General features: G+C 37.0%; 1 protein-coding gene across 4 annotated transcripts in view; it reads right to left on the minus strand.

Annotated features, from left to right (window-relative positions):
- Positions 1 to 14,933, minus strand: part of WDR7 (WD repeat domain 7) — a 315,698-nt gene that overhangs the window by 282,491 nt on the left and 18,274 nt on the right. For all 4 annotated transcript variants that reach the window (XM_012745467.3, XM_012745464.3, XM_012745468.3 and 1 more), the window contains exons 3-7: positions 11,948 to 12,054; positions 9,953 to 10,031; positions 8,287 to 8,461; positions 3,988 to 4,064; positions 3,032 to 3,151 (exon numbers count right to left, since the gene is read on the minus strand). In XM_012745467.3, coding sequence (XP_012600921.1) covers positions 3,032 to 3,151; positions 3,988 to 4,064; positions 8,287 to 8,461; positions 9,953 to 10,031; positions 11,948 to 12,054 — 558 coding nt within the window. The remainder of the gene's footprint in view (positions 1 to 3,031; positions 3,152 to 3,987; positions 4,065 to 8,286; positions 8,462 to 9,952; positions 10,032 to 11,947; positions 12,055 to 14,933) is intronic.

Genomic DNA, 14,933 nt, shown 5'->3' on the forward strand with positions numbered 1-14,933 from the left:
AAATAAATAAATAAATTGGAGACCAGCCCTTTAGTCCTATTATCTATTAAAACAAACTAAAGCTATATAAGTTAAAACAATACAATATTAATCCATGAATTGATAGACAAATCAGGAAGTTTGGAAACAGATTCCAATAATTTAGGAATATAGTACATTATCAAGGCACAACAACAAATGAATTATTCAATAAATGGCATCAAGAACTATCCTACCTAGGCCGGGCGCGGTGGCTCACGCCTGTAATCCTAGCTCTCTGGGAGGCCGAGGCGGGCGGATTGCTCGAGGTCAGGAGTTCGAAACCAGCCTGAGCAAGAGCGAGACCCCGTCTCTACTATAAATAGAAAGAAACTAATTGGCCAACTAATATATATAGAAAAAATTAGCCGGGCATGGTGGCTCATGCCTGTAGTCCCAGCTACTCGGGAGGCTGAGGCAGAAGGATTGCTTGAGCCCAGGAGTTTGAGGTTGCTGTGAGCTAGGCTGACACCACGGCACTCACTCTAGCCTAGGCAACAAAGCGAGACTCTGTCTCAAAAAAAAAAAAAAAAAAAGAACTATCCTACCTGGAATAAAAATAAAGTTGGATCTACATCTCACAATTTATACAAAATAAATTCCAGATTAAAGATTCAAAGGTATATAAGATAAAATCATACAAAATGGGGAAAGGAAAATTTTTAAAAATTTTCAGCTTATGGTAAACCCTTTTAAAACATGTCACAATTATTTTAGAAACCATAAATAATTTGATTATGAAAATTGAAAACTGTTTACAACAATAAGTACCCAAAAAAATCATTCTGGTGGGTTGTAGTATCTCAGTATTGTTTTAATATGATGATTAATGAAGCTAAGCACCTTCCTATAAATTTACTGGCCATCTGGCTTTTCTCTTTTATAAAATATTTGTCTGTTTTCCTATTGGATTGTCTGTATTTGTCTTCTTGATTTGTAGGGTTTTTTTAAATAATACTGAACAATCCTTCATATTATGTGTATATTGTAACTATCTTCTCTCACTATGTGGGTTGCCTTTTCACTCTTACATATGCATTTTAAAAAGAAAGAAGAAAAGGCTACCCACATAATTATAAAAGGCTTATAATGGACACACAAGAAACCGGTACTAGATGCTACTACTACCTCTAAGAGGGACAGGGAAGCGCCAGGGAAAAAGGTATGCAGGAGGCACACTTTTCACTGTATCCTCTTGCACTATCTTTTATTACTATTTGCACGTATTTTAAATTTTAAGACAAAGGAAGGACCCTGTTGTAGCCTGTTCTAACCAAGCAACTGCTAGCTTTTCCTCTCCAAACTTATTCTAAAATAGTAGCAGTGACAAGGAAAGGTTAAGATGCTTCTTCCCTGATCAAGTCCTTCCACCGTATGGCCCAGTCCCCTGCCCTGTAGGCTCAAGAAACCAGTCCACTCCATGTTCTAGGCACGGAGTGAGGCAATACAACAGAGTAATAATGAGAGCAGCTGCTGTAATCAGACTACCAGAGCTGTAACTCAGCCAACTCCACTAATACTTGTACAACCTTTGTGAAGTTATCGGTCCCCCCTGCCTCAGTTTCCTCATTTGTAAAATAGGGAAAGTAACAATTCCTACCATGGTAAGCAGACTCTAAGATGGTCCCACCAGAATCCCAAATCCTGGTATTCATACCCATGTGTAATTCTCCCCCCCTCTCTTGAGTGCAGGCTGGATTTTGTGACTGTTTCAGAGAATAGAATGCAGCAGACTTGACAAGATCTCAATTCTAAGATTAGGTAGGTCTTGGGTACACCTTCTCTTGCTTACTTACTCAGAGGAAGAACAACAAGGAACTAACGTCTCCAGCCAACAGTGAGTGGGTCCCAAGGCCTGACAATGCCACATGTGGGAGTTTGGAGGCAGATTCTCCCTGAGTTGAGCCTGGAGATGAGACTGCAATTCTGGCAGACACGTTGATTGCAGCCTTGTTAGATATCCTGAGCTACAGGTACCCAGCTAAGCCATGCACAGATTTCTGACTCATAGAAAATAGGTGGTAATTCATATTTGTTGTTTTAAATCTCTAAGTTTGAGAGTAATTTGTTATGCAGGTTTAAATAACTAATCTACCTATCCTCAGAGAGTCGTGAGGATTAAAATAAATAATACATGCAAAGCTTTGGAAAAAGTGCAAGGCAGAGAACAACTGATCAAAACATGCTATTTTCCTATTATTGAAATATTAAAGTCTTGCAATGTGGAGGTAATATACTTCGCCCATCATTACCTCTGAAGTGACAAAGGAAGACCTTCCCAATTCTAAGAAACCAGGAAAAAAAAAAAAGATAACTGGGTATAATAACAGCCTACAAAGAAATACCCAACTTTCAGAAAACTTACTACCACTGTTTATGTTATACTGATAAAATCATGACTAAAACAGTAGCAAAAAGTAGAATGAAGATCAATATAGTCACAAATGGAATCATTCCATGAACCAAAATTAAAAAAGACAACTTATGTATAGCCACATCCCAACTCTTCAAAATATGGTATCAAAACCAGACAAGAATTCTGGCCAGGTGCGGTGGCTCACGCCTGTAATCCTAGCACTCTGGGAGGCCAAGGCGGGGGGACTGCTCGAGGTCAGGAGTTCAAAACCAGCCTGAGCAAGAGTGAGACCCCGTCTCTACTATAAATACAAAGAAATTAATTGGCCAACTAATACATATAGAAAAAATTAGCCGGGCATGGTGGCACATGCCTGTAGTCCCAGCTACTCGGGAGGCTGAGGCAGCAGGATCGCTTGAGCCCAGGAGTTTGAGGTTGCTGTGAGCTAGGCTGACGCCATGGCACTCACTCTAGCCTGGGCAACAAAGTGAGATTCTGTCTCAAAAAAAAAAAAAAAAAAAAAAACAGACAAGAATTCTAAATGCCTAAAATAGTCTGGCACCAAACACTTCCTTAGGATTATCTTTGGAAGTCTTATAAACCAATTATCTTGAAGGATATAAAATACAGATTCTTATATATACGTAGTTATCTTACCCTCCAATATTTGGAACACACAACCAAAAGTGACCTTTGTGTGAATGCACAAAAAGAGATGCTTTGGCAATTCTGACAATAAATTGGTTTGGATTCCTCCTCAAATATTGGCTCAGTATCCTGAAAAGAGAAAGATTTGTAAAACTTTAGGAATATCTCAGTTGTCGATTAAAATTATCACACAAAGATAAAGACAACAAAATGAAATAAAGGCACCATTTGATGTGTTCATCATTTTAGTCCCTCAGGTAAAAGCCAAGGTAGTAAAAAGCAAAAATATACCCTAGAAACAGCTGGGCACACGTGTTGTAGCTACAAAGATTCTCAAGATTTAAATCCTGATGAGAATTAGAGTGTCATCACTCTGGCAATGACAGATGATAAAAGTCTGCATTAATCATAATTTATGTAGCTATTTGTGCTTTTGTTTAAATTTTTTTAAAAAAACTACTCAATTCATCTAGCTTCTCCCAGATTCGAAGCCTAAAAATTCCCAGCTTGAAGAGGGTAGTATCAACATTTTCAGAAACTTGATCTTTCCCACTCATAGAAAATAACAAGGAATTCAAGAAATGAGACAGAGGACTAAAAATGGCTCTGTATATTTTTTATGGTGGTTTGTTTTATTTTTTTTTCTTTTGAGTTAGTTTAAACAGAAGCAGTAGAGGAAAACCCCACCTCTTTTGTGTTTCTCCTCTTCATATCCTGTGCATTATGTTTCTCTATTTTATATTCTCGATAGAACAGATGTTGCCATCAAAAGTGAAAAAAATACTTCACTCACACAGTCGGCATACTAGAGGATCTTCTATACTACGTCTATAAGAAAACTATTGAAAAAGAATAACTTCTTCCTTCCCCCTTCGGAAAGGGAGGGGCATATCATTATTAAAATTTCAGATTTTATTGCATAAGAATAAAAATGGAGATATCATTCCCGGTCTCCTCCATCTTACCTGCATGCCACTTAGTTCAGAGGTAACTATCCACACCTTTAGGATGCCTGTCACAGAGAGTGCTACCACAGTGTCCTCTAAACCAAGAAAAGAAAAGCAGCCCAGGTTACGAACACGATGCTTTCTTTCAAAACATTAAGATGGTTCACTTAAATGAAATTAAAAAATTGGATGTTTCATAATTTGCATAAAATCATAATTCTCTATTTTCTAAAACGGAAAATCAATTTTGAGACATAGGTTAATAAAGATTACCAACAATTTAAAATTCAAAGAAAGTTGTTTCTAGCTATTTTGAATTTATTTTTTTTATTTCTAATCAACAGGTTTTCAGTAATTTCAAATGTTTTTCATTACTATGTTAAGAAAGAACTTTTATTCTTCAAAACTCACAAATTTCAACTATTTATCAGGGAAGGACACAGTTGCTTTATTTCTTCGAGGCACTCATCTCCTTCCCTTTCCCAAGTACCGTGCCTGCCTTCCAGACATTGTATTGTGCAGTACATCCTCCACAGATTATGATCAAGAGAAAGACATGATATGAAACCTAAATTCATTAAGTTTGGGCTAAGGGATCTGTCATGGTAACATATGTGCGCTTTGAGAAGATGAACATCAGAAAGCAGTCTAATGCAGGCTCCAGAGTGGGAGATTTGTCTATTAAAATCAAAATCACATTTTTTTCTCTAATTAACCAATGAACTGTGAATAACTTAAATAACTGATCTCAAATTCAATTTGCTTATTTGGAAGCAAATATAAATGAACAACAATAGTACCTACTCTAATGGGTTATTATAAAAATAAAATTATACACCTCAGGTATAGCACTCAGCACATGCTAAATACTCAATAAAGGTTAGTTATTATTGTTATTAAAAGAATTGTTGGCTGGGCGCGGTGGCTCACACCTGTAATCCTAGCACTCTGGGAGGCCGAGGTGGGCGGATTGCTCGAGGTCAGGAGTTTGAAACCAGCCTGAGCAAGAGCAAGACCCCATCTCTACTATAAATAGAAAGAAATTAATTGGTCAACTAATATATATATATATAAAATTAGCCGGCATGATGGCGCATGCCTGTAGTCCCAGCTACTCAGGAGGCTGAGGCAGAAGGATTGCTTGAACCCAGGAGTTTGAGGTTGCTGTGAGCTAGGCTGACACCATGGCACTCACTCTAGCCTGGGCAACAAAGCGAGACTCTGTCTCAAAAAAAAAAAAAAAAAAAAAAAAAGAATTGTTGGTTATCTTTAAGTAAAAACTTTACCACATTGCATAGTTCCCTAGGAAACATAGGCATTGGAATGCACTGATTACCACATTTCCATGATCCCTGTACAGAGAATTTATAGCAACATACCAATATATCTAAAATTCTCAAACATCCATAGACTAGAAAATAGTAAGTGCAGATTAAAATTACATATTTGCAACATTATAAATCGATAACATCTAGAATTATAAGGACTACACAACATTTTCTGTTAGATTCTATTCTGTTCAGACAACAGTTTATACATATATGGAGTGAATGTAAAAATTCAAAATGTGCAAACTGCTTAGTCACAAAGATCTTTTTTAAAGAAAGCACTGATTTTAACTGATATTAAATATATATATAATGGGCTTCCCATTGCCTGGAAAATTAAACTGAATCTTATTTTCACTGTTATACTCAGGAATAAAATAATAATTCTCTAATATGCATAAAAAACCTAAGATAGTCTCACATTAAAGAAACTTGCTCAATATTATTTTATCAAACATATCCCAATTATATTTGATTAGAGAGTCCTCCTTTTTCACTAACACCTATTAACAAACTTCAGAACCAATACTCTGGAGAATTGCAGGTGGGAAATGTAAAGAGTCCATCCACTCCCTTCCCTCAGTCATTGCTTTAGTTCAGACCTGGACCACTCTCAGCTGGTCTATTATAATAATCTCCTAACTGGTTTGTTCTCATCTATTCTCAACAATGCCATCAAAGCGATATTTTAAAACATAAATCCCTTCTGGCATTCTTTTTCTCTTCTTCTTTTCTTTTTCCCTCCCTCCCTCCCTTACTCCCTTCCTTCCTTCCATCCTTCCTTCTCTATATATTTAATTTTTTGAGACAGCTCTGTCACCCCACCTAGAGTACAGTGGCATCATCATAGCTCACTGCAACCTCAAACTCCTGGGCTGAAGCAATCCTCCTGCCTCAGCTTCCACCAGAGTAGCTGGGACTGCAGGTGCACACCATGACACTTGGCTAATTTTCTCTTTTTAGTAGAGACAGTGTCTCACTCTTGCTCAGCCTGGTCTCAAACTCCTGGCCTCAAGCAATCCTCCCACCTTGGCCTCCCAGAGTGCTAGGATTACAGGCGTGAGCCACCTCGCCCAGGCCCTTCCAGCATTCTTACCAGACACCACCCATCATCCACACTGGGAGCCAGCAAGCTACAGCTGTGGGTCAACTCCAGTGCACTGGCCGTTTTTGCAAATGAAGTTTTATTAGAACACAGCCAGGCTCATTCATTTACATACTATCTATGGCTGCTTTTGTGCTATGCTACAAGAGTAGAGTTGAGTAGTTGAAACACTGACTGTGTGGCCTCCTGAGCCTAAAATACCTCGTACCTGGCCCTTTACAGTACAAATCTGCCACAGGGTGAATTCCTTGACACACAAGGGCCTGCCTGACCTGTTCCCTGCCAACTTTGCCAGCTTCATATCCCACCACTGTTCTCAGACTTCCTGCCCCAGAAAGAGATAATTTATAGTTTCTCACACATACCTATACTTTTTAATGCTTTTGCACCTTTGTATAACTCTTTCTGGAATCTGGCAGAAACATCTTGATTCCCACGTCTGCCAGACAAACTCCTCCTCATCTCCCAAATCCTAGATCAGACTTCATCTGATCTGGGCAGCCGTCCTACTGCCCTCAAGCCCTTCCACTGCTTTCCTCTCTGTCCTATTTCTCCACCTTGCATACTTTACGCCTTGAACTGTCATTTGTCTATATTACACATCATTCTAGATCAGGGGTCCTCAAACTTTTTAAACAGGGGGCCAGTTCACTGTCCCTCAGACCGTTGGAGAGTGCACACTGTGGGCCCAGGACAAGTCAGCTGCTAAGGAGGACAGGCAGCGGAGGCAAAAACACCCAGAGGGCTGGATAAATATGCTAGGCGGCCCGTAGTTTGAGGACACCTGTTCTAGATGATGTATAAACATACTACTAGAATTTGAGACCCATAGATATTTTCAATCCCCTGCACCTGGAAGATAGTAGGCGCTCAATAAATAGTTGCTGAATGGCTACTGAATAAAAAGCTATGAGCTAATTTCCCACCCTAAGAGGTTACAAAGGAAAGTTCCCATAAATTGAAGGCAATTCACTAATGGGAAACGATGCTAACACAATGGTTAACATAACAGCTCTGGAGTCCATCTGGCTACCAGTCAGCCACATACATACCCTGTGATCTTAGGCAAAGACTCCACAACCCTAAACCTCATCAGTCTCCTCATCTGTATGATGGATAACAGCAGTACCCACCACACAGGGTATTGTGAGAATTGATCATATGTAACTGCTTAGCATGGCGACTGATACTGTGAGCACTCAATAAATGAAGTCCTTGTGGTGGTGATAGTGGTTCTGGTAGTTATAGGTCAGCCTTTACAGAAAGCATGTAGCATAGCCATGAAGGCATTTGGGAGAAAAAGAATGCTCTTAAAAAGACTCATAAGAATACACATTCAATATTCAGCATTAATTACTTTTCCCGAACAATTTTACTTTTGCTCTAATGGTTGTTACTGAAAGGTTTTAACAGAAATGAAGAAAAGGTAGTAATAGTTATTGAGTGTCAACTATATACCAGGCACTTACCAGGAACTTTTACTAACTTTAATTGTGTATAATTTCCTCCCTTTTCATTATCTCTATATGAAATGGAAACACTTCCTATGCCTCTTAAGCAAGTGACAAAACCAGGGTCCAGAAATATATAGGTAAAACTACAGTTCCTCCCACCATTCCCCCAAGGGTTAAGATATTCTTGGTCTACCTCAGAAAATCACCCAAAAGCTCCTGATTTAACCCATGGAATGGAGATACTCTAATGCTTTAAATCTTAATTAAATCAAAGACCACTTTATGGAGGAGGAGAAAGATCATAAATTATTGGGGCAGTTATTTCTTAAATAAAATATAGCCAAAATTATTAATTTATGATAAATAACTTTACAGTTAATTAAATGTTAAGTCACGGTGCCAAAGATCCTACAATGCATAATATACTGACCTTGTGTTCGGTGGGATCGAATAATACTCATGGAGCTAATCCAGTCTGGTGATATCTTTGATACTAAGGAGTATAACACCTCAAGGCTAGTGGCATCCACAACGAGGATTTCAGGGTAATGTCCATGGCATAAAAGCCTTCCTTCTCTCTGATTTCCAACAGAGAACTGGTAGAACTAAATTCATGTCAAAAGGAAAGAGGTTTTTAAATGTTCTCTTTTAGTTTAGATACTTGACTAATATGTATTCACCAAGCTTATGATGATATTCTCCTAAATGCACAACTTCTTCAATAATATTTTCAGGTTTTCACTATATGGTGCATAGTATACATATGTTTGTTCATACACATACATCAAGTTATATTAATATATTTAAGTATCTAACAAAAATTATTCTTTTCCTAACATTTTATCCTTGTTTTTGAACTTTTTTGGAGCAGAATGTGACAATTTTTTTTATCCCCCTCTAGCTTCTAAAACAGGACTGTTGAATGAATTAATAAAACAGCTTAATAAAATCAGCCTCAAAAATCAAATCAAAAGAGAAGCTTAGGTGGGTCACAAAAATAATATGAATTTTAAATAAATGGGAATAGGTGAAAGTATAGGCTTATAATTACTAGTTATGACCAAATAAAATTTAGAAGGATGATTAATGTTCATACATATTATAATCGGGGTCTCAGCTTCCTTATATATAAAATGATACATTCCTATTTAATTTGTAAGGGTGTGGGGAGGATAAATGAAACACAATACAAGAAATGCCTACACAGTATTTGCTCAATAAATGTGAGTTCTCTTCCCTTTTCTTCCCCATTAAGAACATAACTGATCACATTTTCTATATAATTCATAATTTTCCCAACACTAATCATAGTAAACAATGAGTAAACTGAAGCACATAGAATTTGACAACTATGAAAAAGTAAGAAAGGATATCAAGAATGTAAGTCAAAAACTACAAATTCCTGTGAAATACTCTACATATTAAGCCAGGCACATGAAATGGACATTTTTTCTGAAGAGTTAGAAAGTCTTAAAATGTGCCCAAGGACCAATTGCATGAGCAACAAAAAGATATGGTCCAAAAAGTACGTCAATTTGTGCCAATCACTAACAGAATCACAAAGGCTTCTGCAAGAAAGAATTCAATTATTTAGAATCTGCAGCAGTCCCCACCTTTTTTGGCACCAGGGATGGGTTTCATGGAAGACAATTTTCCACGCACAGCGCCGGGGGTGGGGGAGTGCTGGGGAGGGTCTCAGGCGGTGATGCACGTACCAGTTCCTAACAGGCCATGGACCAGTACCCAGCCACAGCCCAGGGGTTGGAGACTGGAGAACTAGAGCACTTTCCCAAGTAGTAAAGGGACTCTAACTTGGACAAGCAGGAGAGCTCAAAACAGCAGAAGCAGCAATTGGCTCACCCTACATCTTTCCCCATCAATGTCCTCTCCCTTCTTAGCTTCCCAACTGGACCATCTTAAGAGGAATATTTTTACCACTCCAATTCTATTCTCCTTCCATTACCTTTCCCCACCATTTTTCATATGAAAATATTGGCTCAATGTTTTAAAAATACTGGGTCAATGTTTTAAAAATATCTTTTAATTAATTGTATAGTTGTAATAATTTGTGCTTGGTCAAAGAAATAGATACTAACCTGTATGCCAGTATGTGTGCAGGCTAATTTTGTAAATTCAATACATCTGCCATCATTCACATCCCAGAGGCACATCTCTCTAGAAAACAAAATAATAGCCAGCTTTGAATCTGATTTTTTGTTTTGTTTTGTTTTTTGAGACAGGGTCTCACTTTGTTGCCCAGGCTAGAGTGAATGCCGTGCTATCAGCCTAGCTCACAGCAACCTCAAACTCCTGGGCTCAAGCAATCCTCCTGCCTCAGCCATCCCCCACCCAGTAGCTGGGACTACAGGCATGCGCCACCATGCCCAGCTAATTTTTTCTATATGTATTAGTTAGCCAATTAATTTCTTTGTATTTATAGTAGAGATGGGGTCTCACTCTTGCTCAGGCTGGTTTCGAACTCCTGACCTCAAACAATCCACCCGCCTCGGCTTCCCAGAGTGCTAGGATTACAGGCGTGAGCCACCTCGCCCAGCCTGAATCTGATTTTTAAAAGTACTGTTCAACTTTGTTGCAGTGGCTTAAAATTAACCTTCCTTTAAAACTAATATATTTCATAAAAAGTGGTGGATAGTCATTATTGCTGTTCATCAAAATTTCCAGTCCTCCCATCCATCATCAACCCCCACTACAGCCTGCTAAGCCCCCACCTCAACCCCCAGCCTTTCTGGGCCCATAGTAGGACTGCACTTCCTGTTTCCCTTTTCGTTGGTGTAGTCTTGTAAGCAGTTCTGGGCAGAACTGATGTAAGGCCTTCCAGAACTTTCTTCTATGCCTCTGTTCCAGAGGGTGGCTGCTTCAGATAGTGGGTGCCCCTCCTCACCGTGAACTTAAACATAAGGATAGCAACAAAGCAGAGCAGAGCCCCCAAGTCATACACAAGAGGCAAGTGACAAAAACAAGAAATAAACTTTTAATTTAAACTACTGAGATTTGTCAAGGTAGCTAGAAAATTTAGTGCTGCAAAAAAGAAATAAAAGTTAAAGTCAACTGAATTCCAAACCTCTGCAAATTAAATACAATATTCCAGTTTTGATACTATATTTATTGCAATTTTGTTGAATGTATATAAAAAAACTTACATAACAAACTAAAGATATAATGTTGAAAATCAGAAATGTCAATATGCCTTGTCTTTTGAAAAAATGAGACTTATTTAACAGAAGAAAACTAGGGTACTAGTGAAAAGTAATGATCCTAATATTACTTGGGTTTTCTTTAAGATGCTAGTTTCCATATCTCACCTTATAGAAAACAATTTTTCAAGGAACACTCAATTTAGAATATGCATTCTAATGTGAATTATCCTTTAATTGACCAAAAGGTACTATATTTTTACCCGATGTTGCCTCTTCTTGTTCCAAAAAATTACACAAGGTTCTCTTTGAGGTAGAGAACAATTTCTTATATAATTCTCTTTAAGTTCCCCAATTCTCTTCAATAGCATATTGTATAAATATATCAATTTTCTAAGCATCAAAATGTTTTAAAAACCCCTCACACTGTACCCCTACAACTCCTGTTCAATAACCTACCTCTCCAAAAGTAAGCTACATTCTGAGACTTAGAAACACAAATAGTTACGTCAGTGTACTAACATACATCAATACAACTGCATGGACTTTTGCATGGCTTCATCTTCCAAATTTACACTGGTCTAGTTCAGTGTTTTTCAGGTTTTTAAGGAAATCTCAAAGTGGTGTGCCAACTCAAGAAAAATACTAATATTAATGATCATCCTTTAACTTTTACAATATTCTGAGTTTCTCAAATAATAAGGAAGAAAAAAAGACATAACCATAAATTACAATCAAAGTATTAAAAAAACATTAACAGAGGTAAAATTTACATCCTTAAAACCATATTTCAAATATCTTCCTTTTGGTTTAGATAATGAAAAGCATTCATTTAGAAGATACTCCAGAAGAAAAAAAAAAATCCCCCTACTTACAATACACTGGTACTAGTTATAAAGACTTATGAAGAAAAAAAGTAAATAAGAAAATACTTACCCACTTTCAGATGCACTCACAATATACTGTTTGTCACTAGAAGCACAAGCTTTAGATAAACAAGTGATTGAAGCTGTATGACCAAATAACAGGGCACGAGGATTAATCTAGAAATGCAAAAATATGTTGGTGTGAGTACCAAATCTAAAAATTTACCTTTTAACTAGATATCCTGTTAAATATTCCATATAAATATATAGACATAAATTTGAAAAGAATTACTCAGAACACTGAAACCTAAGAACAAAAAATAAGAGCAGCAAAACAGTGAACTTTAATCCATTTAATGCTCACAATCACCTACCCAAGTAGTTCTGAGGTCAAAATTGGACAAAGAGATGACACTACTTGCCCACTATCATACAGAGAGTTAGGATTCAAACCAAGGCAGTCTTAAGCACTAAGCTCTAGCATACTGAGAAACCAGGTTAAGAATTTGAATTAGTATATAAAGCACAGTAATTGGCCTCACTTCTTTTTGAAATAACTTCAGTGATCTGAAAGCAATTATAGAATCTCTGGATTCATATCTCCAAATACGGAAAATAGAAGACAGTACCCTCCCAAATGACAGTATCAATGTTAACTGTCAGGAACTAATAACCTTCACAGACCACTGATTTAGTGACACAGTGCTTAATAGAAAGGCTGGCTTAAAAGACCCACTATTCTGGCCGGGCGCTGTGGCTCACGCCTGTAATCCTAGCTCTTGGGAGGCCGAGGCGGGCGGATTGCTCAAGGTCAGGAGTTCAAAACTAGCCTGAGCAAGAGCGAGACCCCGTCTCTACTATAAATAGAAAGAAATTAATTGGCCAACTGATATATATATAAAAAAATTAGCCGGGCATGGTGGTGCATGCCTGTAGTCCCAGCTACCCGGGAGGCTGAGGCAGAAGGATCACTTGAGCCCAGGAGTTTGAGGTTGCTGTGAGCTAGGCTGACGCCACGGCACTCACTCTAGCCTGGGCAACAAAGCAAGACTCTGTCTCAAAAAAAAAAAAAAAAAAAAAAGACCCACTATTCTAAAACAGCCTGGCAATCAGCCCCTAAATACTACTTTGTACCAAATGACATGCTGTTGCTTCAGGTTACTTGAGGATACATTTTAAAATAAATATTTAACATATACAAATATTGATAATGTTTCTAACATTTATAAGATATAAAGAATAAATTGAATAGCCACAAACCCAATACACATTTTAAGAAACAGAATATGACCAATATCTTTAAGTCCCTTCTGTACCCTTCATGGTGTCCATCTCACAAACCACTTATCCCAATATATTAGGAAAGCTAAATTGTTCAAAATTAAATATTTCTTGGGAAGAGTACTGAGATTCTTCTGTGACTCTAGTATGTGATGACCAAAAAATATTTCCAAACAAATTCATCTTGTCCATCAACATGAGACAAACTCATCTTCAGTTTGAGTTTTGCGAACTTAATCATTGTTCGTGGTTGGACTAGACCTAGAAAGTCTTCCCATGTATCCAAAATTTTCTCATACATCCAACCCCAACTCTATATAGAAATTTAGTATTCTTCTACTGGAAAAAATACTCTTGGTTGATCCTTTAATTTCCCCAAAAAAACAAAATTTGTCAATAGTTTGCTTTACTTCCAATGTAAATGAGTTTGCTGGAAAATTCCATTTTCAGTCATAATAAAGTAACTAGAACTGGACTTTACTCCTACCATAAAATCTAGAAAAATGGAAAATATATGAAAAATTATATCTAAATATTGGACAACAGCCAGGGAAAGACTGTAAAAAGAAAAGAAATATTGGAGGACTCACAGGTACCAATTTCAGAACTTAATATAAAACAATGGTAATTAAGACAGTGTAATATGACATAAGAATAGACATATAGAACAATGGAGTAGAATTGAGAGTCCAGAATAAAACCCATGCACCTATGGTCAAATGATTTTTGGCAGGAGTGCCAATACCATTCAATAAGGAACAAGCAGACCTTTCAACAAACAGTGCAGGGATCACTTGATAGCCACATGCAAAAGAATGAGGTTAGATCCCTATCTCATACCATATATAAAAATTAATTTATATAGTTCAAAGACCTAGATGTAGGAGGTGATACCATAAAACTCTTATAAAAAAACACAAGGATAAATGTTCATGACCTTAGATTAGGCAATGGTTTCTTAGATATGACAACAAAAGTATAAGCAAACAAAGGAAAAATAGATAAGTTATACTTCATCCAAATTAAAATACTTTGTGCTTCAAAGGATACTACCAAGAAAGCGAAGACAGCCCACAGTATGGGGGGAAATATTTGTAAATCATTTATCTGTTATGAAATTTGAATATAGAATACATACACAATTCTTACAAATAAGAAAAATAATTCAATTTTAAAATAGGCAAAGGAAAAGATTTTTAATTTTAAAAAAAAGTTTACATGGACAAACATTCTGAATAGACAGTTCTCACCAGAAAAGATATACAAATGGCCAAAGAGAACATGAAAAGATGTTCAACATCATTAGCAATCAAGTAAATGCAAACCAAAATCACAATGAGATATGACTTTATACCCATTATAGTATAGATAGAATCAAAAAGACAGTAACAACTGTTGACAAAGATGTGAAAAAACTGGAACCCTCATATATTGCTGATAGGAATGTAAAATAGTGCAGTCACTTTGGAAAACAGTCTGGCAGTTCCTCAAATGGTTAAACACAGAGTTACCATTTGATCCGGCAAGATGCCCACCCAGATGTATGACTAAGAGCAATGAAAACATATGTCCACAAAAAATAAAAATAAAAAACTCGTATACAAATGTTCATAGCAGCATTATTCATAAAGGTCAAAAACATAAACAACCCAAATATTTGTCAACTGATAACATCTGATATATTCATAAAATGGAAAATCATTTGGCCATAAAAAGACATGAAGTATTGATACATGTTACAACATAGATGAACCTTGAAAACATTATGCTAAGTG

The sequence above is a fragment of the Microcebus murinus genome, chromosome 17 (assembly GCF_040939455.1).
Source record: "Microcebus murinus isolate Inina chromosome 17, M.murinus_Inina_mat1.0, whole genome shotgun sequence".
Lineage (NCBI taxonomy): Eukaryota > Metazoa > Chordata > Mammalia > Primates > Cheirogaleidae > Microcebus > Microcebus murinus.